The sequence below is a fragment of the Pundamilia nyererei genome, unplaced genomic scaffold (assembly GCF_000239375.1).
Source record: "Pundamilia nyererei isolate P.nyererei 1_Seehausen unplaced genomic scaffold, PunNye1.0 scaffold00002, whole genome shotgun sequence".
Lineage (NCBI taxonomy): Eukaryota > Metazoa > Chordata > Actinopteri > Cichliformes > Cichlidae > Pundamilia > Pundamilia nyererei.
The window spans coordinates 2,654,969-2,681,248 of record NW_005187403.1 but is presented as its reverse complement, the minus strand read 5'-3'; the positions used below and the strand labels follow the sequence as shown (position 1 = coordinate 2,681,248).

At 39.4% G+C, this 26,280-nt stretch overlaps 3 protein-coding genes across 8 annotated transcripts in view; 2 read left to right on the top strand and 1 right to left on the bottom strand.

Moving 5' to 3' along the window:
- The window catches only part of erbin (erbb2 interacting protein), a 52,834-nt gene extending 46,102 nt beyond the window's left edge, over nucleotides 1-6,732 (top strand). For 2 of the 4 annotated variants that reach the window (XM_005720147.1, XM_005720146.1), the window contains exons 21-26: nucleotides 480-623; nucleotides 2,387-2,443; nucleotides 2,610-2,777; nucleotides 3,537-3,629; nucleotides 3,726-3,800; nucleotides 3,895-6,732. In XM_005720147.1, coding sequence (XP_005720204.1) covers nucleotides 480-623; nucleotides 2,387-2,443; nucleotides 2,610-2,777; nucleotides 3,537-3,629; nucleotides 3,726-3,800; nucleotides 3,895-4,002 — 645 coding nt within the window. In that variant the 3' untranslated portion in view covers nucleotides 4,003-6,732. Of the gene's footprint in view, nucleotides 1-479; nucleotides 624-1,370; nucleotides 1,431-2,386; nucleotides 2,444-2,609; nucleotides 2,778-3,536; nucleotides 3,630-3,725; nucleotides 3,801-3,894 lie in introns of those variants that run through there. The other 2 variants (XM_005720148.1, XM_005720150.2) reach the window with 2 other exon arrangements.
- Nucleotides 6,733-10,095: 3,363 nt separating this feature from the next.
- On the top strand, nucleotides 10,096-20,046 carry srek1 (splicing regulatory glutamine/lysine-rich protein 1). Of its 3 annotated transcripts, none has more exons than XM_013909889.1 (11): nucleotides 10,096-10,388; nucleotides 10,565-10,698; nucleotides 12,867-12,982; nucleotides 14,362-14,508; nucleotides 14,959-15,137; nucleotides 15,222-15,352; nucleotides 15,443-15,554; nucleotides 15,643-15,747; nucleotides 16,093-16,176; nucleotides 16,288-16,402; nucleotides 17,937-20,046. In XM_013909889.1, the coding sequence occupies exons 1-11, from the start codon at nucleotides 10,261-10,263 to the stop codon at nucleotides 18,087-18,089; spliced, it is 1,404 nt and encodes a 467-aa protein (XP_013765343.1). In that variant the 5' UTR covers nucleotides 10,096-10,260; the 3' UTR covers nucleotides 18,090-20,046. The 3 variants fall into 3 exon arrangements, with proteins under 3 accessions (XP_013765343.1, XP_005720201.1, XP_013765342.1); XM_005720144.1 differs by having other exon boundaries at nucleotides 15,640-15,747; nucleotides 16,105-16,176; XM_013909888.1 differs by having other exon boundaries at nucleotides 15,640-15,747.
- Nucleotides 20,047-21,157: 1,111 nt separating this feature from the next.
- Nucleotides 21,158-26,280, bottom strand: part of LOC102196484 (protein sidekick-1) — a 14,449-nt gene continuing 9,326 nt past the window's right edge. The window contains exons 9-16 of the mRNA XM_005720143.1: nucleotides 25,499-25,706; nucleotides 25,233-25,418; nucleotides 23,757-23,888; nucleotides 23,488-23,649; nucleotides 22,510-22,653; nucleotides 22,340-22,421; nucleotides 22,148-22,229; nucleotides 21,158-21,991 (exon numbers count right to left, since the gene is read on the bottom strand). Coding sequence (XP_005720200.1) covers nucleotides 21,521-21,991; nucleotides 22,148-22,229; nucleotides 22,340-22,421; nucleotides 22,510-22,653; nucleotides 23,488-23,649; nucleotides 23,757-23,888; nucleotides 25,233-25,418; nucleotides 25,499-25,706 — 1,467 coding nt within the window. The 3' untranslated portion in view covers nucleotides 21,158-21,520. The remainder of the gene's footprint in view (nucleotides 21,992-22,147; nucleotides 22,230-22,339; nucleotides 22,422-22,509; nucleotides 22,654-23,487; nucleotides 23,650-23,756; nucleotides 23,889-25,232; nucleotides 25,419-25,498; nucleotides 25,707-26,280) is intronic.

Here is a 26,280-nt window from a genome sequence, read left to right as displayed (position 1 = left end):
TTTGGGAGGGAGGGGTTAAAAGTTTATGTTCATCCATAAAAGCCCACCAGCATAACATGACCACAAATGAACTCCTAATATTCTTTAGGTGGAAGACACTTTAAACAACAGGATCTCACTCTGCACATAGTTTTGGTTTTTGTTGGTGCTTCTGAATGCAAACAGAATTTAAGACTGTAGTGTCAAATAGAGGCAAAGAATACATAAATGAAAGCAACCACCATCACCATAAAGAGCCCATCCCTACTTTGAGTCACCTCAAAACCTGCTGAAACAAACCAAAACCTAAATGTTTGTGTGAATCAGCTATTTAGGTGTAGCCTACTAACCCAGCTATATGCAAACTATACGTGATTCACTGCATGTTTGTCTGTATATGCTTTAAACCTCTTTGTTGTGTTTTTTATTATGTCATCACTCATTTGGTGCGTTGCATGGCCACCACTGACTTGTTGGTGCTGGATGTTCCGTGTCATCAGAACGCGCTGTCTCGCTCCTATAATTCCAATAACGCTCCGCTGAGCTGGTCTCACTACGGCAGCTGTAGGGATATGCATGCCAGCCAAGGGTCCCTGGTCTTTAGTGTCAGGGACGGACAGCCCTACGGAGCTCTGGGCTTCTGTGTGAGTACTGTCAACTCGTAGATCGCTCCTGCAGCTCATACTAAAGCCAGGGTATCCAGTTCCTGCAAGTTTCACATCCTTTACAAGAGAAGGAAATGTCTGTTTCCTTCTCTCGCCAATGTTGAAGTGATCACAGATGCTCGGAAGCCATGTTTCACTTGTCCTTTTATAGGCAAGGGAAAATATCATTCCTAACATATGATTTTCATGACCATGTGCCTAAAATATCAGAGTGAAACATGGATGAATTCTGGTTTTTGTGTTGTTTTTTGTGGTTAAATACAAGTAGAGCTGTTTAAAAGGGGTCTCCTTCTTTATTTGTACCATCATTAGTTGGTTTACTTGGTTTCTCATTTAGAAACTTTACTACATCTGTGGTAGAATGAGATTAGTGTGATTTCATACTGAATTTTGATAAAAATTATTTGGACGTAATCAAAGGTGAAACTGCTTCCTAACAAAATTTTTAGGAAGAAAATATCGGACGACATGAAAACAAACTTTGTTTTGTTCTCTCTAAGAAAAGTCTACTTTCATTTATTCATGAATATTAAGTATGGTACAAAGCAGCTCCTTTTAAACCTACCAGGCTCTTGTACATCAGAATCAATATCGCCGTGCGTCATCTGTCTTCCTTGTTGCTCTTGCATTTCACAAACCATTCATTTTCTTCTCCTTTAATTGCACTTCAAATGCTTCTTTTGCTCGTCTGCCACCTTCTTCAATCCAAACTTTTGATCACTTCAGAATCGCTTCATAACCTCTCACGGTGTGTGTGTGGGGGGATGAAAGCTATGTTTGTGGAAGGTAAGTAGTCAATGTGTGTGTCTAAATGATTTAGAAAGGGGGTATTAGATCTGTAGAGGCAAAACTAAAGCTGTCTGAGAGTGTTGTGTAACCACTTTACTGCTTAACATTCAAGATTCATCTCATCTCCTGGTGGCTAATGTTCCAAATTATATTCTGCTTGGTGTTTAAATAGAAGCTATGCAGACTTTAATCTCAGTTTTTCGTGTCTTAGTTGGTGTGTTGATCGCTCTGTGGTGTCTTCTAAATCAACAGCTTGTGTGATCCCAGAGTCTCAGTAATCGATGTTTTTTGTTATCCTTGATTGCAAATGGGGGTTAAAGTGGGCAAGTCCCTAATGGTGTCCCAGCACCTTAAATCCAATAGGCATGTCCTTCCAGCTGACTGCATGGAGATACTTGCTCAAGAAGAAAACAATGACATCCCTCCTACACCTTCGACACATCCTTTTTTCTTCACATCCTTGTGATGTGTTCAGGGTGCAGATGTAAAGTTGTGGCCAAGGTACTTTAGTGTCTAGTAAGTCATGTAGAAGAAGAGTGTGCATAAATGGACGGGCTGGGGGGGGCGGCATGCTAGTGTGGACAAGAGAGGAAGATGAAGTATTATTTTCAAAGGTAAGGACTGCCCAGCAAGTGAAATTTTATAAGAGAAAAATTGGAATTTTACTTGTCATTTTCTAAAATCATAATTTTGAGAAAGGATAATCGTCATATTGGCTAAATCCACAAAGTGAGCGAATATCAGAGTAGCAGTTGATCAGTGTGTACACACAAAGAAATCAGCTGGAGCTCACAGAGCTAAAGTAAGTCTTTCTACCATGCTGCACGGCTGCTGCACCCAATCTTAGGGTTTCCACTTTTGCCAAATCTCCACTTTAACCCCTGGTTGCAAATCGATTTCAGTGGATTGAGGTTGAGTGCAATGTTGGTAATCGTTCCTTTCTTCCCATCCAGGATGATGTTTTTGGTCCCCAAGGGATGCAAAACTACACTTTGGACCCTGCCAGAAAAGTAAGTCTACTACCGCCAGACTGTGGTTAGCAAATACAAGTTTGTTTAGAGTAAACAAGATGTTATGCATCTTCTATTCATCCAAACTGATAGTTTTGCTACATGGGAATTAGGGATAGAAATTCCAAGCAATAAAACCTGCTGATTGTGTGTGATTATTTCTTAGGTGCCTTTGATGAATGGTCAGATGGGTCCTTCGGCTCGTCCTCCGATGAGCCAGTCGTCCATGGCACGTCACCCTTCCAGAGAGCAGCTCATCGATTACCTGATGCTCAAAGTCTCCCAGCAGCCCCAGGGGCCTTCACGAATTCCACTTGAACCCATCCAACAAGAGGTGAAGGATGGATTATTACTCAAAGAAATATGCGATTCAGTATTTAAGGGAATGACGTATTTTCTTAGAGAAGCCTCTTTCCATTAGCTGATGTGTTGTCATTATGCCTCATCGTGACTGGCCCAGACATTTAAGAATATCAGACCGATTTGATGACTGGCTAAATTCCATATTGAGCTTGTGCCAGCCCCTTTTTTTGCAATTTACACTGCTGTTCCAAGTTAAGCTTGTTCCTACTCCCGCAAGTCTGAACTTGGCGTTCTCAACCAGAGGCGGTCCAGTAAAAATCCAACTGTAGAGCCTCAGGTTATCGTTTCAGTTTTATTTAGTTTCTCCTTCATCCTTTGTGGTAAACTAAGCTAACCACTAGCTGCCTGCTGAATTGCATTAAATAGGCCAGATGTTATTACACTCAAAGAGTCTATGTTAACCTTTTTAGCATATTGCAGTTGATGTGGTCTGAAAGTGACCTAGACTTCTGCACCTCCTCTGAGCTGTGATGGTAGACTCTGACTGTACTCGTCTGGTGGTTTCATTAGTTCTTTCCCTGCCACTTGAAATTAGTTCAATGTTCACTGACATTGAGAACCTGATATTCTTGTTCACGCCAACGGAATTTTAGTAGCTTTCTTTCGTTTACATTTATCGTAGCTGACACTTTAAGTCGAGAAAACTTTCTCCTTTAATTTTACGACTAATGTCAATATATTGTATCGTAAGAGTGATCATGCGTAATGAAAGTGTGTGGGTGTGTTTCAGATCCGTGTGAAAGTGGAGAAGAATCCTGAGCTGGGTTTCAGTATATCAGGAGGAATCGGAGGCCGGGGAAACCCCTTTCGTCCTGATGACAATGTAAATTAATACCTTGATTTTTTTTTTTTTTTGTCCCCCTCTTGCAAAGAAGTCAGTTCTTTTCTAAGATTGTATATCTTATTGTTATAATTTCAGGGTATATTTGTAACAAGGGTTCAACCTGAAGGACCGGCATCAAAAATTCTTCAGCCTGGGGATAAAATCATCCAGGTACTCTGCTGTCTGTAGGAATCAGTGTTTTGAGATTAATGTCTTTGGAATATTAACCAATAATCTAATCTACCGTTTTCTTCTCCCTCCTCAGGCAAACGGATATAGCTTTGTAAATATCGATCACGGGAACGCAGTGTCCCTTCTGAAGACTTTCCCAAACACTGTGGACTTGATTATCGTAAGAGGAATCCAAGCATAGACTGAAACTGACCTCAAATAGAGTGTGACATATGGGAGAAGAACTGAAAAGCATACGTTGACTTGTCATATTTTTGTACTCAGAAACTGATCCATTGCTACCTATCGGGACTATTTATAGTAGAGATCATGGGAGCCTTGATTAAATGGGGAAAAAACCACTGAATGTAGTGGATCAAAGTGAGACAGCAGAAGAACATCTGCAAGTACGAGTCCGAGTCCTCAAAAGGCCATCACTGTGGAATATATATATACATATATATATATTCTTTTTTTTTTTTTACAAAGGAAGCTGAAGATATGACGTCACTTACTGTGGTCTCTGTACAGGTCATCTTTTTTTTTTTTTAAACCCCAAAACTCGTCATGAGTGGATCAGGAGTTTGATTTCACTTCTGCAGATGGATATTAATCTGACCACTAGGGGGCAGAGCTCCTTCTTTTCTGCCATCCAGTTTGCCTTTTTTCTTTTCTTTCTTTTTACTTAAGATGTTGAAACCATTTTCCAGTCTGCTTGCGATCTTAACTGGAGGACAGTGTTACGTGCTTGCTATGTAGAGACGAATGTGGATCAAGGAGGCGTTTGGCTTTGTTTTTTGTGGGAGAGATGCCCCCCACCCCCCATCCCGTTTTTATTTTGTTCTTGCAAGATCAAACAGTTTGCTTCCACAAACCTGCGAATCTCCACCATCATACAGACACTTCACTATTTCAGCTCATCCCTGACCTCATCACTCCAACTGGGCATATCACATTGCCACATTGGATTGTGGAAATCTGCAATATAAATGGAGCTGAAGAAATGCACCCTGCATGCGATCACATAATGGGACAGGAAATTGAAGGCATATAATAGTTGGGTTTGGTTAATCTGCTTTGCTAGTCTTTCATTTAAAATACAGAAAAACACAGATTATTGGGAAATATTCATATTTGGTTAGTAGGTAGATTGCTGCAGATGGATACATCGAAGTTGTTTCCTTGTTTTTAGGTGCATTTCTTGAATCATGAGAGCTGTTTGACTCTGAGGACGATGTGGCGGTTATGCTAGTTTAACCAAAGCAAGTTTAGAAACCGTGGACAGACGGTAAAGAAAAGCAGGAGGTATCTTAAGAGAGACTTGAGTCATGTTTTTAATTTTTATTTTTAGGGGCTTCCTCTTTCAGGCAGCCGACAGTGAGCTGAGAGGGTTTCAACATCGGGCAGTTTTATTATAATTTTTTATTTTATTTTATTTTTTTAATGGACCATAGGTTGCCTTGTGTGTCTATAAAAATGTTTAGCCATTGTTTTAATCACCTTTTTGTTTTGGGGATTTTCTTCACTGTACAGAGAATAGATTTAGGAGAAACCAGTTGTCAAGTGCCATAGACCTTGAACTGTTTGAACAGGGTGGTGGGGGGACCTTTGACGCCAGAACCCAAGCAATACTCACATATTCACAACCTCCTGAGTACGTTTGCAGCATAATGGCTTAGAAGCAATATTTAAAGCCTTTATTTTCATTCACACAAAAAAAATCTTCTTTTTTTTAAACAACACAACCTTTTAGTATTCCCTGATGATTTTACATGATTTTTTTATATTGTGAAAAGAATCTTTTTGTAATGAAATGGCACAGGAAATAAATATATGGTAGTGTTTCAAAAAAAGATTAAAAAAACAAACAAAAACTCTGCGTTGTGTAAGAGCAGGTTTTAGCGTGTGTTGCGTAGCATACCGTGTCTTCTAATGTTTTAATGTAGGTCGAAACATTTGTAATGTTCGTCACCGAAGGAAAATTGTGGTTTTTAAAGCATTGTCGTCAGCGTAAAAAACTAGACTCTGATTGGGACAGTGAATGCCTCATTTGCAGCCGCACATTTGTGACCACTGAGTTGTACAATATAAATTGCATTTTAACAATGTTCTTGTTCTTGTTTGAACAAGAAGCATCCCCTCGACTCACGACGGCCAATTAGATTAGGAGCTCTTCTTGTACGTGGCAACAGTGGGAAAGTATTTGATTCATGTGGCACTGACAAACCAAAATGACAACACTGTGGAAATTGACGACATTTTTATCCCTTTTAATAAAATAATATTTAGAATATCACGCTGACCTAAATGAAGCTGTACCATTTTAGTTTTTAAATTCAGTCTAGTTTGGGCAACTTTTGTTTTCAGGAAAGTGACAACATAATGTGCTTCTGACATTTTTAGTTTCTCACAACCTGTTTTTTGTTTTCACACTGATGAGATTATTGATTTTGTTTGTTTTAATTTTGTGGGTTGTTTTCTGTACTGTCTCTGACTTTTAATGGGAAATGGTTAATGGTCACTTTATAATCATGGCAAAAAATAAAAAATAAAGTCTGACATTGTAGACAATCTAGGGAGATCAAGCTTGTTTTCATGCTTTCTTCATCCATGTTGGTTTGTTTCTCACGCTCCCGTTTTATTTATTTAGCAGCCTTCTTTGGATTTCAGACCTTCCTAATCAAACTGTAAATACCCTTAAAAAGTTTTAGAAAAGAGGTCATAATGGCATTAGTGACTTGCGATTGTAAAACCAGCAATAAATTGCAATTCAGAGGCACCAGTTTTAATGTATAGCTACTCTTTCTAAATGGTCACGGTGAGATGATGATGATCATGACGATGATTGATATGCATTTATCCAACATTCCAGATTTTGTACATAATTACCTGTTTCTGAAGTAACCTGTGGAAAATAAACTAATGCTGTTTAACACAGATTTTTGTGTCGTTTTCTTTTATTATACTGTGAGCTTATATAAAAGGATGAATGCAAAACTAGGATTAGATTAACTGGATCACTACATAAATAACAGACTGTACTGTTAAGTTTTTGGGGAGTAATTTTGCCTCTGTTTAAAATCCACTGGGATGGTAAACAATCGGTATCATTAAAGTACAGACCTTTGGCTTACATTGAGTAGGTGTAACAAAAGTATTGCCTGACATTTTTAGTGCAAGTCCAACGTAACTAATAACTTCTTTTTTTGTAGTCAGTGGTAAATGGCCTGTATTTATATAGCGCTTTACTAGTCCCTAAGGACCCCAAAGCGCTTTACATATCCAGTCATCCACCCATTCACACACACATTCACACACTGGTGATGGCAGCTACATTGTAGCCACAGCCACCCTGGGGCGCACTGACAGAGGCGAGGCTGCCGGACACTGGCGCCACCGGGCCCTCTGACCACCACCAGTAGGCAACAGGTGAAGTGTCTTGCCCAAGGACACAACGACCGAGACTGTCCAAGCCGGGGCTCGAACCGGCAACCTTCCAAGGCGAACTCCCAACTCTTGAGCCACGATCGTCCCCCAGTGCTCCATTTTCAAAAGGCTCAGAAGTAATTGGACAGTTGATAAACTGCTTCATGGCCACATGAGGCTCATTATTTAATGACAAATTAAGCAGATAAAAGTTTAAGTTGATTCCATTTGTTGAACTTGTATCTGACAACTCTTGGTAAATGGACTGGTTCTTGTATAGCGCTTTACACAACTTACCTCATACATACAAGCACTTTTCTTCCTATGCTCTATGTAAGTGCTTCTATCTACCATTCACACGCATTCATAATCTGATAGATTCATCTGTGAGCAACTTGGGGTTAGTATGTTGCCCAATATTTGGCATGCAGACTGGAGCAGACAAGGATGGAACCACCACCTTTCCAATCAGTAGGTGACCTGCTCTAGCACCTAAGCTACAGCCACCCCACCCACTCAATATGGGGTCCAAAGAGATACCTATACAAGTGAAGGAGGCCATCTTTAGACCAAAAAACCTAACAGAATTTTTTTTGTTACTTTATTAAAACTGAGAAATGCACTGGCCAGAAAGACCACCGAAGACACCTGGTTACAATCGAAAACAAGAAGGTCCGATTAGATTTTGTAAGAAAGCATCTAAAAGAGTCAGCACAGTTCTGGAAACTGTTCTTTGGATAGATGAAAACAACATAACTTGTACCAGAATGATGGGAAGAGCTCATGATCCAAAGAAGATCACATCATCTAGCAGAGCGGATGTTTGCTGATGATGTGACTGCTGACACAAGCAGCAGGATCACGTTGCAAAACTAGTGGGATGGCAGCACAAGCCAGGATTTTCCCATTCAAAGCCGCTTCAGTGACCGAGCGTGTCACCAAATGTCGGCCCAGTATAGCATGCTTTCCAGTAACTGAAGGCAGCTGCAGTAAGAGCCTGGCAGCATCTCAAGGGAGGATGTGGCAAAATCTGTGGCTTCTACACTTCAGGATTTTTATCCAAGTATTAAAAACAATCTTTATATTAAAAATGATGTCAAAGTTGTCCTCTGGGTGCAGTGTATCAAAGTGTCATCCATAAAGAGTCAATGTAGATTTTTTTGTAAAAGCCATTGAATTAACGGTAAAAATCTGCAGTTCACTCACATCTTGACTGTGGACCTCACTGTACAGTATAAATACATGTGTGTGTGTGCGGACCTCACACGTCATGTCAATTACACACACAATGACATAAATATATGCTTCTTTAATGCTTTTGTACAGATATAGATTCGGACTTCATGAAAACAAAATTGCCAAACATGTTTATTTTTTGAAGGTTATGTTTTTGGTTGCACTTGGGTGCATTAATGTCTTTAAACACAATAGCTCGAAAAGTTTTTAATGAATTCTGAAGATGTATACAATCACACTATCTGCATTTAAGTTGTGTTTCAAACGTTTAACTTCATCTGTTACCCAGTGGATACTAATATTCAGTACTTTCTAATTTAATTATTGCTGTGGCGATCTCGGCACAATATTCGACATAATTTCATTAGGGATAAAGTATTCTGATTGTGGTTATAGAATATTTTGAGAAGCCCTGGCTTCACTGAGAAAGTTAAAAAATGGAAATACAAATTTCAGTCGTTCAGTATGCACAGAGATGCTATGACGTTTGGTTTAAAGATGGTGGAATTTAAAATGTTTCGATTTTCACTGGGAGTGACCAGAATGGACAGATTTAGAAATGAGTACATCAGAGGGACGGCTCAGTTTGGAGAAAACGTTAGAGAGACTCGGCTGACGTGGTTTGGACGTGTGTAGAGGAGGGATTGTGGATATGCTGGACAAGAGATGTTGAAAATGGAGCTGTCAGGCGGGAGTAAAAAAGGAAGACCTCGGAGGAGGTTCACTGATGTAGAGAAGGAGGGCATGGAGAGGGTTGGTGTGACAGAAAAGTATGCTAGGAAAAGGTTGTGAAGGAGGCAGGTGATCCACTGTGGTGACCCCTTAAGGAAGCATCCAGAAGAAGAAGAAGAAAAAGATAAATGAGTAACTAACTAACATGGACACATACATTCAAATTTGTTGGCTGTATTAAGTAAATGTCATAGTCTCGTGTTATTGAAGTGACCCATGAACTTCACTAAAGTCTATAAGTCCTGTCGATGACCAAGTCATTGTGATATATATTCTGCTTGGCCCTAAATATTTTACTCCTGTGGATGAATAACTTGAGCATATCGGATCCAACATGCTGTGCTACTTCCACTTTGAAGATCAGTTGCTTGATTCCTTTTCTTCTTTTCACAGCCTGCAAGGTTTAATTTTCCTAGGTACAATTATGCTAAAAATTGTTATCATTGACATTTACTTTATTTATTGAGGTGAGCAATAAAAGTTAATTTTGAACCAGGCCAGTATTGTCCTAAAATAGTGACTTCTATATATAATCCCTTATACTGGTAACTATAATCAAAAGGATTTGCGAAGGACTTACATATAAATGACAGATAAAACCTAAAAAGACCTGTTTTTGCAACTATCTTTAAGATTATTTTATATTTTATCATTATTATGCATTATTTACCTATATTAGAATCAATCCTGTCCTTTTTGGCCACTTAAAATATCTTAATAGGACTGTAATGTTATATTCCTTCTGCTACCTTCTTCGCCAGTTGACAGAAATGACTAATGTTTTTTTTTTTCCTGGCTTGATATCGACCATGAGCGATATGGCCAACGAATCATTTTAAACTGATTAAATGCAGTGTACTATACAATGCACCAGGGGGCGGTAGCGGACCTCAAAGCGTACTGTTTACTCCTGTTGGGAATAAAGAGGAAGAACCCCTGTCGCTTCGCCTTCTTGGATGCTCTGTGTATTTAACACAGTAGGGTAACTGAAAAATAAAAATATTTTTAATTTTTTTTTAAAAAACAAAAAACGTTATTTATTGCGTCGCGTTTAGTAGTTTGCATAATGAGCGGGATACCGGGGACACCCGTCGTCCAGATAACCAACCTGTCCTCGGCCGTGAGCAGCGAGCAGATGCGCACTCTCTTCGGTTTCCTGGGAGACATCGAGGAGTTGCGGCTCTACCCGCCCGAGTAAGAGCAGTCTGCCTCGGCATGGCTAGTCAAGCAACTCTGCGGACCTGCGGCCTTGTCGCGGTTCTTAAATTATAAACTAAAAAGTCCCAGATGAAACAAAATGAAATGACTAACCCGCGTTCCCACGCTTCTTTCTCTCCTTTCTTTCCCTTTTCCGTTTTTTTTGTTTACAGCAACGCCCCCCTCTCTTTCTCGTCCAAAGTGTGCTACATAAAGTACCGAGACCCCTCCAGTGTTGGTGTGGCGCAACATCTCACTAATACTGTGTTTATTGACAGAGCTTTGATAGTAGTACCATGTGCGGAAGGTGAGTGCAGGCCTTTACGTTTAAAGAAACAACCTTGACTTTGTTATGACCTCCTTCCTCTGAATTCAGTTGTTGTGGTTGAATTCTGGGTTATTTTTATGTAATTGTGATTATTTTATTTAATTTTTTTAACCTACATGAAAAATTGTCGAGTTGTGCCACTGGTTAGGTCTTTTTTTTTCTTTTTTTTTTTAACTGTCTGTGTACAATTATTTGGTACAGGTTAGTGGTTGTATCGCCACAGCATTTACAAAAAAAGAAATTCCCATAGCACCGAGCTAGGGTCTCTTGTATGGTTTCACAAAATGGTTTCCACACAGGCCATTAAAGCTAGGTTGAATGTTTTTGAAGCTGAATCCACACTAAACACTGGACTGCCTGCAGAAAATAGTTTTATGCATATTTTAAATATTGTTTGATGGATATTACTCAATAACTCACCCTTTTCTCTCTTCATTAAAAAAAACATAGATACATATTTTTATTTGTTTTTGTTTCGGTGCTTCTTTTCATTAAATCTCCCTCCCTCTTTGGTGCCACTGTTGTTCCTTGTGTACAGTCAAAATGATATCACCTCTGACTTGATGCTTTTTGTCCACGTGACTTGGTGCTGGATGGCTACTGAGTTTATTAATTTGGTTTTGTATGTTTTTTCTGTGTGATTATGTGTGCATATCAGATGACTAGAGTGGCCCAGCTGTTACACTACTACACTAGCCTGAGTCAGGCATTGTTTTCCAAGCCACTATCCCCGATCGGGCCAACGCAGCCTTCAAGGGGGGAATGTGACCAGGAGAATAGCCCGCTGAACCTTCCAAGATGGACACCTTGTCTCTTTTTTTTTTTTTTTTTTTTTTTTTTTTCCTTTTGAATTTTTTTTTCTTTTGGTTTGTTTCCTTTCATACTTTCCCATGTTGTCCACTCTCTACTGTCTCTATCCAGAATACTACAATATTGCTTATCTCTAGCGTTGTGTTTATATTTGTTATTTTGGTTTGTTGTTTTGATTATTGTCCAACCCCCCCACCCCCCTCTCTCTTTCCGCTACAGCTGCAGCTTGTGTGTGATTGAGTTCTGTCCAGGTTGCTACGGCATACCGATGGGGATGTGTGTCACACATGGGATGCTAGGAGGATCCCTAACACTTTACTCTCCTGTCCACTACGCCTCGTTGTAGTGAGGGGCTAGTCTTTGTGAAAAAGTGAGAGTCGGCAGTGAAAACTTTACCTCATCGGAGCATAAAATTCTTCAAGCTATAAGTGCACTTCACATCTGTAATTCAAGTGTGTTGTAAAAGGCAGCAGTTAGGGCTTTTTCCTCATATTCGTGCTCTACGACTCTAATGTGGATGTTTAGTATTTAGCAGTGAGTCAAACGCATTAATGCTTGGTGACATTAATGCTCCTTTTTTTCCCCTTCTAACATTAGAAGGGGAAATGTGTCATTTCTATGCTCAGTGCCACCAGCTATGATGTGATAAACCTGTAGCTGTTTTTTTTTTATTAACTTCTGCAGCAAGGAAGCAGATTAGAATGCAGAGAGGAAAAAAATAAAATTCTAATTAGGTGTTTTTTATAGCTAAGTTTTGGCTAACCTTTCCTACAGTTCTTAAAATTGTTGTTCTTTTCTGTATCTGATGTTCTGTGTGCTATTAGTGATGCAGCCATTGGGGTTGTCTTGTGTTGCACACCTTTCCGACACTCCGAAACGATCGCCCCCTCCCCCCACGGAAAAGCGTCCATGCTTGATATCGTATGGTTCATGACCAATATGTTTCCAGTACAGGTGACCCATACATCAAAGTGTTGACTCATTCTCTGCATTATTTTGTTTCTCCTTTCTTCCTTTCTTTATGTTTTTGAAAAGAGACCAAGGACAAAATAAGTTTTCTTTTTGTTTTTGAGAAAGTAAGGATTTTCATTGAGAATAATTCAGATTCACTGAGAGAAATGTTTTTTTTTTCTTTGTTTTATTTTTTTTAATAAAAGCAAAGTAAGGATGCTCGGTCTCCAGCATATCATGAGTAGACAGTAGAAGATTTGTAGGCTGTATGGGAAGTGTATGCTCTCTTTCTCTCTAGAGTACAGTGGGCTAATTGTGCAGACATAGAGGAGACAAAGAGGAGAGTTTTTCTATTGCCTTCACTAATATCTGCTTTTGTCCTGCAGGGAAAATCCCAGAAGAGGCCAAGGCTTTGTCACTTTTGGCACCTGCCACTCCAGTACCCAGTCTGATTCCTGGTGGGGGATTGCTGCCAATTCCTACTCCAGCTCCACTTCAGAATGTAAGTCTGGCCACTGTCATAATTCGTGTCTGCCTGTTATTCATGCAAGTAAATCATAATATACAGTTGCATGTCATCAGGTAGTGATTTAGGGAGTGCCTCATTCGGTTTTGCTTTGTGGTCTACTGGTGAAGCATCCATTTTCATTATCACACAGTAGCAGTCAAGAAGTCAGAATTTTGATTGAGATTAACACTAGGAAGTGTCATTTTGACCCCATCCTACAACAACAGCAGAGAGGACAAAGATGTCAAAGTTGTTAATTTTCATCTAATTTTAACTAAAATTGGACAATGCGAGTATTTCAGATTAATGGTTGGCGTGCCATGAAAATGTGAGAGGGTGGGGTTTATTTTACCAGAGTTGTATGATTTTTAAAATTTCACGAGGTCAGAATGATCCATTCTAGTGTAAATCATGATCACGGTTTTACTTCGCACTGTTGAATAACTATTACCAACTGATGTTTAAAATGTGTGCTTCACCAATAGAACACAAAGCAAAAACAAATCAGGCACTCTCTAAATGATACGTCATGATACTTTCCCGCAGCGTGCAGCTTTAAGTTTCCTGAAATAATGTGGATGAGTAACTATGCTAAAAGACAGATGTGCAACATAATTCATATGTGGAGCCGAGTAGAAGAGCTTGTCTCCTGAAGCAGATCATCATCTGCTGTTTAGAAATACTTTGGCTTTACTGAAAACTCACCACAAACTGCAGGATAAAGAATGCATGACTTAAAGACAACAGCGCTGTGGTTGCTAACGTGGATCACCTGCAGTCGGATGTCCGTAAAAGCGAGCCTATGCAAGGGTGCGATGGTGTGGCTAACAATGCATTGAAATCGCCAATTTGATGTCATTCTGTGTGGTCAAACATGTGAACTAAACATCGTAGAGTCACCGCGGATTTAAGAAAATAGTAAATGGAACAATAATTGCACGTGTGAATAACGGCTCTCTGGTCCGAAGTGTCAAAACCTTTGCAAAGGTGTTAATGTGATGATGATCTTAGTTTTAGTTTTAGTCACATCCTCCGTGTAGGAAACAGTAAATTGAGTTATTTTGTTTAAATGTGTTTCTAGGTGATACACTTAAGTCATGCTAACAAACACCTTTTGTTGTTTGCAAAGGTTAACTAACAGGAACTGTAGCAGTGGTTGATTTTGGTACTTTTATACTTTTACTGTATTTTATTTGTGTTGTGGGGGGCAAATTTTATTTTGCTGCAGATATTTGTACATTAGCAGAAATGTGGCACAGCATGGATGTGAAAGCAGCTTTAAGTTTACATGACAGTATAATAAAATGATCATGCCTTTCACCATAATCGTGCAGTACTAACAAAACCTGTGTCTTCGTTTCACACACCTGCAGCTGAACCTTCCCTTATTGAATCGACTTCCAGCCAATCTCGACCCCTCGTCGTCAGTACTCGCCCAGCCGCCGCTCATGGGAAATGTGGATCCCTCAAAAATTGATGAGATCAGGAGGACAGTGTATGTTGGCAACTTGAACTCACAGGTAACATAAAAGTCTTCGTATATTTAAAGGCCATGTGACCTCATTCTACAGGCTCATGATAATATTATTACTTACTTGTTTGGGTTTGGCTTGTACCACCTTCACCATATTGAGGAAACTATAAGCTCAGTTGTAAAATTCTGGGCCAATACTGTTGTTTTAAACATCTGTGAAACATCTGTAAATTGATGACATGTACAGCCCCAGTTCTAAAAAAGTTGGTTTGCTTTTTTAAATGTAGATAAAAACAGAATGCAGTGATGAGTGCAGACATCCGAAGGTTAAACAGAGAAAATAAAAATTAAGAAAAAGATGTGACAAAATCTGAGAGCATTGACAACAGTTTCTACCAGTTAAATTGCCCAGTTCTAGGTTCAGCAGTTTTTAAAAAGCTTTGTATTTTGGGGCTTGTATGTTTCTTTAAACTGAGTTGATCTTTTCTTTCCGCAGACCACCACTGCAGAGCAGCTGTTGGAATTCTTTAAACAGGTGGGAGATGTGAAGTTTGTCCGAATGGCCGGAGATGAGACCCAGCCAACTCGTTTTGCCTTTGTAGAGTTTGTTGAGCAAGAGTCTGTTGCCAGAGCCCTCACATTAAATGGAGTCATGTTTGGAGACAGACCGCTGAAGTATGCATTTAGTTAAAATTGTAAAATGGGAAAATGCGTAAAATAACGTGGTTTTAAGAGCCGGTTGATACTTTTGTCTTTCAGGGTTAATCATTCCAATAACGCTATTGTGAAACCCCCAGAGCTGACGCCTCAGGCTGCTGCTAAAGAGTTAGAAAATGTGATGAAGAGGGTGCGTGAAGCACAGTCTACCATTGCTGCTGCCATTGAACCTGGTACGATATTTGGTCTTCCTGCATGAAGACTTGATTAAAGTTGCTGAAGTAATTGTCGTGTACTGAGATTACTGCTTGTTCCTCTCACAGAAACAAAGAAGCGTTCCTCCAGCCAGTCTCAAAGGTCACGCCGGTCACATTCACGTTCACGCTCCCGTTCACACTCAAAGGCACGCCGGAAAAGATCCCACTCAAAACACAGGTGACTGGCTTTTTTAGCATCAGGGTTTTAGTGTTGCGTTACAATTTAGTTGTTGACACTTTTCCCCTTTTGCTTCTGTTTGAAGCAGAACATCACAGAGGTTGCTGCCGGGCAGTGACTCACACAGTTCCCGAAGCAGTCACAGGAGACGCTCTCGCTCCAGAGACAGGAGACGCAGTCGGAGTCGCTCGAGGTATGCAGTGAGGCAAAAACCTCATTGATTTTTTCTTCCCAAGAGTCTGAATGTCTTTGTTATACTGTCGTTTAGCTCAGCACATGGGACCACCTACAACATACTCCTGGAATATTTCTGGATTATTACGTGTTTAATAATAACAATAATAAAAGAATCTGATCAGCTGTAATAAGACCTGTGATTCTTGCCTTTGGCAGTAGAGGGCACCAGATTCTTAATCTTCATATCTCCCTAAATTTGCTGCTGTTTGTATGTTATTGTGGTGCAAAAAAGGATGTTGATCGTTTAACTAAAATAAGATGTGTTATTTATAACACCTTTATCTCCATGCACTTAATAAAGTGTTGTTACCAGGGGGCACAAGCGCAGGAGTAAGGATCGGTCAAGAAGCCCTCGAAGGAAAGCCAAATCACCGTCACCAAAAAGGTAAATCCAACCATCTCATGCTGCCAAACATTTTTTGTAGGTAAGTTTTTTACTGTGTTATACAATTGTAGGTTCAGTTATGTTTGCTTGAAGGTTGGTTCTTACTTTTAGAAGTAAAAGAGAGAAGAAGAGAGAACGCAGCAGGGACAGAAGGGACGGGTCCACGTCCAGAAAAAGGAGCCGCAAAGACGAGGACAGGATAAGGAGCAAAGCCAAGCCAGGGAAGGTATTACAGATTACGCTTCAGTCACAAAGCTAATAATTTACAAATAAGGAATGACTCAGTTATGTGCACATTATGTTGCTTATACTTGGAGTTATCTAATTATTCCAGATCCATAGACCTGGAAGCATTTAATAATACAACTTGCATGCACGAGCTTCGTCTTTCTGGTATGTGACATCAATCTTTTGCTGTATGGTTTAGTTCTCAGCACACTTTGGTTTGCAGATCACTCTGAAAGTCCCATTCTGAATAGTTTCTACCTCAAAAGTAGTGGCATTGTTGCATGTCATTCACACCAGCACAAGTGAATGTTTCCATTCGTCTCCAACTTGAGTATCAAACCACACGACTGTCCTACTTCTGAAGTTTACTACATAGATCCCCCAAATGATAGCCAAGAGATAAAAGGTGATTTAGATTTTGTGACACTTGAGCCTTTCTGTTGATAACAATCTGAACATTTGTTTGACAAGTAACAGCCAAACAAATGTTCTCCTCAAAAACCACCATCATTTCTGCAAGACGAGCTGCAGCATCCGTATGGGTTTGTCACGTATTTTGGTTAACAGCTTTTTACATGAAACTGCAACCAGAATCAACACAGTCACTGTTAATTTAATATACAGTGAAGCTGGTACAAATATATAAAAAAAAAAAAAGAGAAAACTTGTTATAAAAATACAATGCATCTTGATTAACATTTCTGCTCTTCCTCCCTTTGACCTATGTGTTCCAAGTAACATCAGAGCTCTTAGCTCTGGTGCTGATTGCTGCAAAGTTACGCAAACCAGATTTAAACCAGTATTCCAGATGATATGCAGGCTGTTACAGGAGTGAAATATTGATTTTTAGCAAGCAGACATAATAACAAGAAGCACAAGAATCAGAATAGTTTAATGAAATTATTTATTTACAGTTGCTCCAAGACAATAAGAACAGTAACAGACTGAACTAAATGTAATATATTACAAAGTTACAAAATCTAAGAAACAGCTCTAATATATACGGAAAGCTCAATTATAAATATGCAGAATATTACAGAGATTCAATATATATGATTGACATTTTACTGTAAACTGTAAAACATTGTTATTTTCACTGTAGAGCATGTGCAAAAGGGTGTAATTATAGATGGAGTTGTATAGGGAGAGAGCCACAGGCAGGAATCATTTCTTGTGTCTTTCAGTGGTGCATTTGGGTAAATCAGTCTTTCACTGAGCATGCTCCTGTGGCTGTCCAGCATGTTGGGTGGGAGGTATTGTCCAAAATTGTCCTTATCTTGGACAACATGAGGGGATGCCTCAGCTTATTCCAGATACTAATTTTTATTATCAATTAGTATGAGATTAGGTACATATTTGTACTATAAGCTTAAGTACTTGATGTTTACAACTGTCAGATAAACTCCTGTTTGAAAAAGATGGAAGTATCAAATAATTGTTAATGTGCACAGCATAGTTTTCCTGCACTTGAGCGTTTTTCTCTTTGAATATTTTTGTTGGTCAAAGTTGATCGTTCATTGTTGCCATTTCAGGCTGAAGCGAGGTATGTCAGAGAAGGAAAGGAAGAAAGTGACAGAGAAGGCTCAGCCACACCAAGTGAGGACATGACGTCATCACCCTGCGCCCAGCATAACGGCAGCTACAAGACTAACCACGAGGAGGAAGCATATGTTGGTGCAAAGTGACTTCAGCAACACCATGGACACTAATATTGTTCATCCAGGTATCTTATTGCCCATTGTGTACGTGCGTGAGTGTGTGCGTGAGTGTGTACATACAGAAGCACTGAATGGCATCTTACTTTTTTTTCTTTCCTATTATCATCCCCTGACTGGTGACACACATGGCTCCTCTAAATCAGCCTAATCTCACTATCAAACCTTAAGGGCAAGTGAGTGCTCAGCATCATAGAGAAGGCCACACTTTTTCTGCTTAGCTATTCCACTGACAACTTCTTCTTCTTCTTCTGCTTTTATGTCCTTATGGTATAGGTTCGTAAACTTTTGACAGCTAGTATAGTAGTACTGTAATGTTCCCGCATTTCCAGGAAGGTTGGTCACATTCCAGATACACAGATGAGGAATAGAGGTCATACTCATTTATCGATTCATTTAAAGCTAGATATGTTATTTGTGACTGTCACATATTTACATATTTATTAACTGTAAAGTTGAGTACTTCAAAAACGTTTTGAAGTAAAAATAAGCAGCAACAATCTGCAGCAGGAGTCAAATGTTTGTCTTAAATTGTTTAGTGAGGAACATAAAGGGTTCGTTGCATGCCTGTCCTGTGTGAGAGCCAGAGTGAAAGCAGGGTTCCCATAATCTGAATATTAAAAAAAAAAATAGCGTGAAATCCCATCTTAGACCCTCAACCTGAGTCTTTCTGTCATCATCATGTTGGTGTTGTTAAACAGGACATGGTGAGCAAGAAGGCGATGCAAGTAAGAAACTGAAGGTTACACTCCTACACTAGAGACTGGTTAATTAGAAGCTAGGCCTACCTTAAAGCAGCTAACTCTAATTCTTTTCCCCCACAGACTTGTACACAGTCTGGCTTGTTTTTCCCATTATTTTTAATGCGCTGGCTGTGGTCACACAATGGCTGTGCGAGAAACTTCCCATATTTGGGTTTTCTTTTGCCTTTTCACTAAGTGAAGCAATGGCACATTATATATGTGATGTTTCAGGAAATGGATAAACACAAAGTCCCTTAGAGGAATATTGAGTTTAAAATAACATTTCTGCTTATGCTGAAAAGTTCATTTGCCCCTTTGTATGTTGGTGAAGGAAAATGTGGGCTGTGATGTCAGTGAAGTTACCTTTAAGTCCCCTTTTTGCACCATATTTGTTTTATGGTCCGGGAACGGTTGCATCCTGCAAACTGCATTTTAATTTTATGGCTTGAAGTGGCATAGTGACAAGATTAGAGAACGGTGTTATCTTATGCTGTGAACAGTGAACTCATTTGGTTGTACATCATTGAATCACTTTTTTTTATTTCTGGTTAGCAGTTGCAACAAGGTCACAAAGTATCACGTCCTGCTATTGTTCTAATACTGTGTGAGGAGAAAAAAAGTTATATACTGTTTTATACTGTATATAAGTCACATGCCTATACTGTAAAATAATGGTGATGTGCTATAAATGTCTGTCAGCTGATGTTACTGGAGAAAGTGGGGCGATTAAAGTTCTCAGAAGCAGCCAAGAAGAGACTGAACAGGAAACGTCAAAGGTCCACAAACTGCATGTAAGCACATTAGGGCCAAAAAGTGCCTACACTAAGAAAAAATATGGAGACTTGTTTAGGATGTTGAAAACTATCGAGACATTATAATAAAGTTTTAGCTGTCCTCATTAATTCGTTACAGAGTATACTAATAATTAAGTAGACCTAGACCTATTTTTCTCAATTTTTACTATTTCAGTTTATTCGGTTGAGTGTTTGCAAGCTGGCCCCAGATTGAGATCTATTTGACTTTGTGTATGTGTGTTTTCTGTTTTTTGAACGTGTTTTTAAAAGGATACTTTATGGCTGTGTGTGGCCAAATTCCTCTTTGCTGGATTTTACAGACCTGATTTTATGATTGCTTGTATTTTGTTGTCCTGCCTTCTGCCTTTTTTTTTTCTTACTTTGTTTTTACAATTTAAAAAAACAAAACAAATCTTCAGTCTGAAGTGGTCATCTTAAAATGTAGTTTTAAAAATCCAAGTATTTCAGTATGTGAAGAATTTTATTTTTATAAACATTTACCCACTTCTGAAGGTATATTATGTATAAACATGTTTGACGGTTCAGTCCATGAGGAGTGGTCCTTTGATGCTGGATTTTGGACTCTATGTAAAAGTGTGGTGCCACTGTTTTTGAAGAGCTTTCATGTATAAATCCTCTTCATTTCCAATCTAACAGTACATCCGTTTCCAAAAACACTCAATAAAAGAGATTTTTCATTGACTAATTTTGTTTGATTTTGTAACTTGGGCTTTGTGTTGACTGTGGTGCACCACCAGTTCTCGATATGGGTCCAGTTGTATTATTATCTGTGCTTTGAAAGAGTAGCAACAATTCATATTTACGGATAACACTTTCACTCATCTGTGTGTGCGATATATGATCTGCTTTTAGAAATCTCTGTTAATTGAACAGTGTCTGACCAAAGTGAACACCTTGAGCTTCAACCATTTGTCTTCCGGTCAAACGTCTGACCTCTGCTGTGACATACCCCAACTTCAATGAGATAAAAAGGCACAAAATTTGTTAGACATTCATGCTCCTCAAAAGATGTCGGGCAAGAGAGCTCTTTATTTCCAAGTAAAAGTAATCTGTTCACATGATGAAAACCGCATAAGCCACAGTCATACCTTCCATTTATTGTGGTTTACAAAAGGTCGGCATGGCTAAGACAAGCATTTCAAGTAACGCCTTATGGTTTCAGACCAGCTGACAATGAACAGCCTTCAAAAAGTTTGAAAATGTTTTTGTGTGTTAAACTGGTGAATGGTGCCTTTTTTCCCCATGACTTAAGGCCACAAGATTTTGCACAACTACCTCTATTCGGTCTTTAAGTGATGACGTCATGAATCCTGCTTCCGGGCCCAAACGACTCTGCGTTTAATAAGGCCTTTGTGTTTTTTACATGTTTTAATGCTTTGTATCTTGTTATATTTAATCTCAACAAGCCCCTAAAAACAGTCAGTAATCACTGTCGGCCTCTCTCTGTTTTTTATTGCCGCTAATCATTTTAAAGCTCAGTTTTTAAAACCTTACCATGTAACTTCAGCTCAGCCCATGCAGCAGTATATCGATAGCTAATTCATTGACCGTGGTAATGGTTAAGTGCACTTTTTGGGAGGATGTTTTGTCTTTTTACTCCAATTCTAACAACTGGCATGCCATTCTTTTGGTTAAGTTTTTTACATAAATGTGATGTAAACACTGTCTTGGTAATTCTGCTGATTTTATTAGCCAAATGAATACATGTTGTTGGTAAACTGAATTGTTGTTCTTCATAAGCCACAGCAGAAACAGTCAGGGGCAGCAGTTCTTACTTTGGCCTTTTAGACTAAGTTGTTCACATAGTGATTTTTCCTCTTTATGCTCTGCAGTTTGACCTTCATCACAAAATAGTGGACAAGTGGTCACTGTCCGAGACTGGACTGGTGCTAAATTGTCTTACATAGTCCAGTCCTGGCTTAGGATTGAATACAGTCAGGTCTGCGTCCTCTGGGTCACTTTCCATGTCTTGAGTAACGGCAGTGATGCTCTGTGGCATTACCTGCTGAAACATTTCCATCGTGGTATAGCCACTTGGAAAGGGAAAAGGAAAACTTTGTAGGTCTGTCTGCTGGGTTTCCAACAATGTGTCTGTAGTATTGTTGGGAGATATATTGCCAGTTGCATCATCTGTCTCTGTTTGGATCCAGTTACAAGTAATTCCTGGTGAATCTCCCCGTTTGTCTAAACCACAAAGAAGCGGTAGCATTGCTGGCAATATCGTGGCAGGGGCGACAGCTTCTTTCTCAATTATATGGAGACTTTTTGTTTCCCATTCTTCAGCCTTCAGAGTATTGATTACCTCAAGGAGTTCCTATGTAACCAAATGACACACTGATGTATTTAATTTTATACAACATATTTCATCTGATGCACTGGGACTATAATAGCAGTCCCCTAAAATAAGTTTCAGGTTGTTTTAGGTTTCCACAACATTAAAACTGTGTGCTTTGTCACAGCTGACACTTACCAGTTCACAGGGCCTGTCTATTTTCTGCATTGTATTGCTCTTTCCAGGATTAGGTATGCTTGGCCAGAGGACAACTTTTGCTCTAAAAAGGATTAAAGGAATGGTTAAGGTAAAGCTTGTGCACAGTGGTAGACATAGCTAATTAGCGACTTTGGTGGAATCCTGTTCCAGCTATTGGTTGACAAGTTTTACCTTTTTATTATTGGTGGTCCAAATATCAGTCCAGCAGCCAAAACTGCAATGGCTGCAATAATACTAGTGAATTTAAAACTTCCTGTGCAAATAAATAAATAAAGGCACAAATAAAAAATTAGAAATTTAATTATATGTACAGTTGATGGTTGAAATATTACTTGACTGACCTTCTTGAGTCGTTGTAAAAAAGTTGGGTTCACTTCGTTTTCCTGTTCCTTTAGAGGTGAAACCTGATATCTGGACTTGGTATGTTGTGCCACTTGTAAGATCCTTTAGTTCATACTTGTTAACATTTGGATCCACTGTAATGTCTGCAATCAAAATCATCATTTATCATCATTTATTTATTTATATAGCACTTTAAAAACACACCTGGTAGACCAAAGTGCTGTACAATACTAATAAATGATAGTTTTTGTCATAATTAGCATGTTAGCATTGTCTTTATGAGCATGTTAGCATTGACATTACAAGCATGTTAGCATCGTCATTATGCGCATGTTAGCAGTGACATTAAAAGCATGTTAGTACTGACATTATAAGCATGTTAGCGTTAGCATTATGAACATGTTAGCATTGACGTTATGAACATATTAGCATTATCATTATGAGCATAGCATATTAGCAGTGTCATGGTGAACATGTTAGTGTTGTCTTTATGAGTATGTTAGTATTATCATATGAAAATATTGTCATCATGAGCATATTCACTTGCTGAAATAGCAGCAGCGGTGTTAGAATGGCTTTCCTGTCAAATGATTTTGGAGTATTTTAATACGTGAGTGGAAGACTTTTGAAAGAAATAATGTAACAGTAACATTTGATAGTAGATTATCTTTAGGTTGCTCAGCCATCTTGACAAACTAGTCCTATCCAGAGAGTTAATTAGGTTATGATGTCATAGCTACATCAAGTAGTGTATGAGGTCATTAAAATCAAGACTAAAAACTGCAGTGTGATTACAGCATTCATTAACTTCAGGAAAACTGAGAAGAGTAAACAAAGTAGCTGACAAACAGGAAATTCAGTGAGGATGATGCATGTGCTGTAGAGCAACCAGTGGATGTGATGCCAGTGCTATTATTATATTCAACAAAATTCAGCAGTTTATGAATAAGCTTATGGAGTAAGTGGAGGTGTCTTACTGTTCTCAGATTCTGTTCCCCTCAGGTGGTTCTCAGTGTAGTGGATTGTGTAACCCAGTAGGAAGCCTCTGGTGTCTTCTTCTGGGATGGATGACCACTGCAGCACCATTGAATTCTGTGTCAAATTGTAACTGCTGATGTTTGCGGGACCACTCACAGGAGCTTTAAGAATGACACGGGAAAGCAGTTTCAAGAGGTCAGAGTGTTTTGTTGGTGACTTGTAATGTATGTGTGTCTGCTTGTTTTGGAGAAGAGTGCCTGTGCCTTACTGCCTTCCATGAAATAAAACTTTGTGCTTGCAAACGTTCCTTCGCTGTTGTTAAGATGCTTCATGTTGCAGGTGTCCTTATTCGGTCGCACGTGCAGACTGACGGTGTATCTCTTGTAAGGCTTCAAGGGTTCTGGATATTTGAGATATCAAATGAATTATGATTGATCGCTGGAAGAAAACGAAATATATTTATTACATTTGCAAAGCAACTCAAGTGTTCACAAGCAAGTAGATATATATATATATATCTTTTCAAGTTTCCACCATGTTAGTGTTTTGGAGCCAGGTTTGGGGTGGAGTGCCAAATTTGGCTTCCAAGCTGGTCAGCAAGCGGCATACATCCATTGTATGGGTCCAAAGTATAGACACAGATTGTAATCTGTACTGGCATGTGGTGATTTAAAAATCCAGCATTCCAATATATGGGGGCGACCGTGGCTCAGGGGGTTGGGAAGCGTATCTGTAACCGGAAGGTCGCCGGTTCGATCCCCGGGCTCTCTGTCCTGGTCGTTGTGTCCTTGGGCAAGACACTTTACCCTACCGCCTACTGGTGTTGGCCAGGGGGGGCCGATGGCGCGATATGGCAGCCTCGCTTCTGTCAGTCTGCCCCAGGGCAGCTGTGGCTACAACCGTAGCTTGCCTCCACCAGTGTGTGAATGCGAGAGTGAATGAATAGTGGCATTGTAAAAGCGCTTTGGGTGTTTTGAAAAGCGCTATATAAATCCAATCCATTATATCAGCTGATATTTATTTTTTTAAGGGCAGACAAACAAAACAGAATGACTAATCTTGCACAATCAACTTGTAAAGTCAGCAGATTAGCTTTTGTTGATTGGGCTGAACACAGGAAAAAAAATCAGCAGTGACTTGAAAGCTAACAGTAACTTCCACTAAGCCACTTAAGGAACGTTAGTCAGTTGCACAGACCTCTGCAATGGACTTCTGACAGGTTTGGTTTTGAAGCTGATTTAGCACTTACACAAACGCTTATTTCAGTGTTCAAGTTCCAAGCTCTAGTATTATTTTATTTACGCATAGCTCTAATTAACAGGTATCTGCAGGAGGAGACACATACATCTACAGCCATACCAGGTATCTATGCGAGTACCTAATCAGTTTTTCTAGCTCTAGAATAAGTAAATAAATACAGATTGGGACAGTACATTTTCTAACACAGAAGCTTTAAACTCAAGTCCACAAATCAGTGGACAATGTTATGGAAGTAGTATCCACGTTTTATAAAGAAACATATGCTTGAAACATTTGGGCCATAGTTGCATACTTACAATTAACTTTAACCGAATTAAAAGCTTTCCCTAGCTATATCCAAAGTGTTTTTCCCAGCTAAATCTGACAACATGCAGTGATCTCTGCTGTCCAATATCAATCCAGTATTGTGTATAAAATCATTTAGGCAAGTCAAATCAAATTGCATTTAAACGGTGCTGACCAAAAACTCATAATATTAACATACCTTTTAAAAGAGAGAAAGTATAGTAGTTTTTGCCTTTAAGGTAAAAGGACTTGTACGCTGTTTTAGTCTTCTCTTCCCTCCACTCCGCACAATAGCACACGTATTTTTTGAGAAGGAAGTCTTTCCAGTAGATTTTGAAGGATATGTTATTGTGGACTGTCACGTTCAGCTCATCATCTCCCATACCTGTGGATGTATACTTTGTTCAGATCTGTGGTGAAAACGACACCTTTAAGAGAGCTGTAAGGATGGAAATGAGTACTGACTGTCCATGTCTTCGCGGAGGGGTATTATATGGCTCACAGCTGGAGAGATGCTGACGTTGTTGAAAGACTGGATGCTCACACTATAAGCTGAGTAGGAGAGAATCAGTGTGATGCTGGGCTGAATGGTGTCGATCCGCTCAATTGGGGCCTCTCCTGACTCTTTCCCAATGGTCACGATGTAGCCATCATGCAGGTCTCTGGCAGAAACCTAACAATCAAAAACAGTTTATTATCAAAACAAGCAGCTATGACTAATCGCTGCATTTACATTCACCAGCTACTAGTATCGGGTTGGCCCACCCTTTGCCTTCAAAGCTACCTTAATGTTTCATGGCACAGATTCGACAAGGTGCTGGAACCACACCTCAGAGATTCTAGTCCATGTCGACATCCCAAAGATGCTCTATTGGATTGAGGTCTGGTTTGAGATCATGTTCCAGAAACCATTAAGAGCCGAAAGCCTGCCAAGAAAATATTCCCCACCCTATTACACCACCAGCAGCCTGAAACATCTATACAAGGCAGGATGGTCCCATGCCTTCATGTTGCTTACAGCAAATTGTGACATCACAGCAGAAATTGAAATTCGGAAAGGGAATAATCTCCAAATTATATAATATGTTAGTAGGGGGTTCCCCTGAATCTTCTTTTGGGAAACTTAATGCCTGGAGGGAAGATTTACAGGAGGACTTATCCTCCGAAGACTGGGAGGAGGCATGTGCTGAAGCACAAACACAAACTACCAGTACTCGTCTCAAAGTATTGCAATATAATTGGCTAAT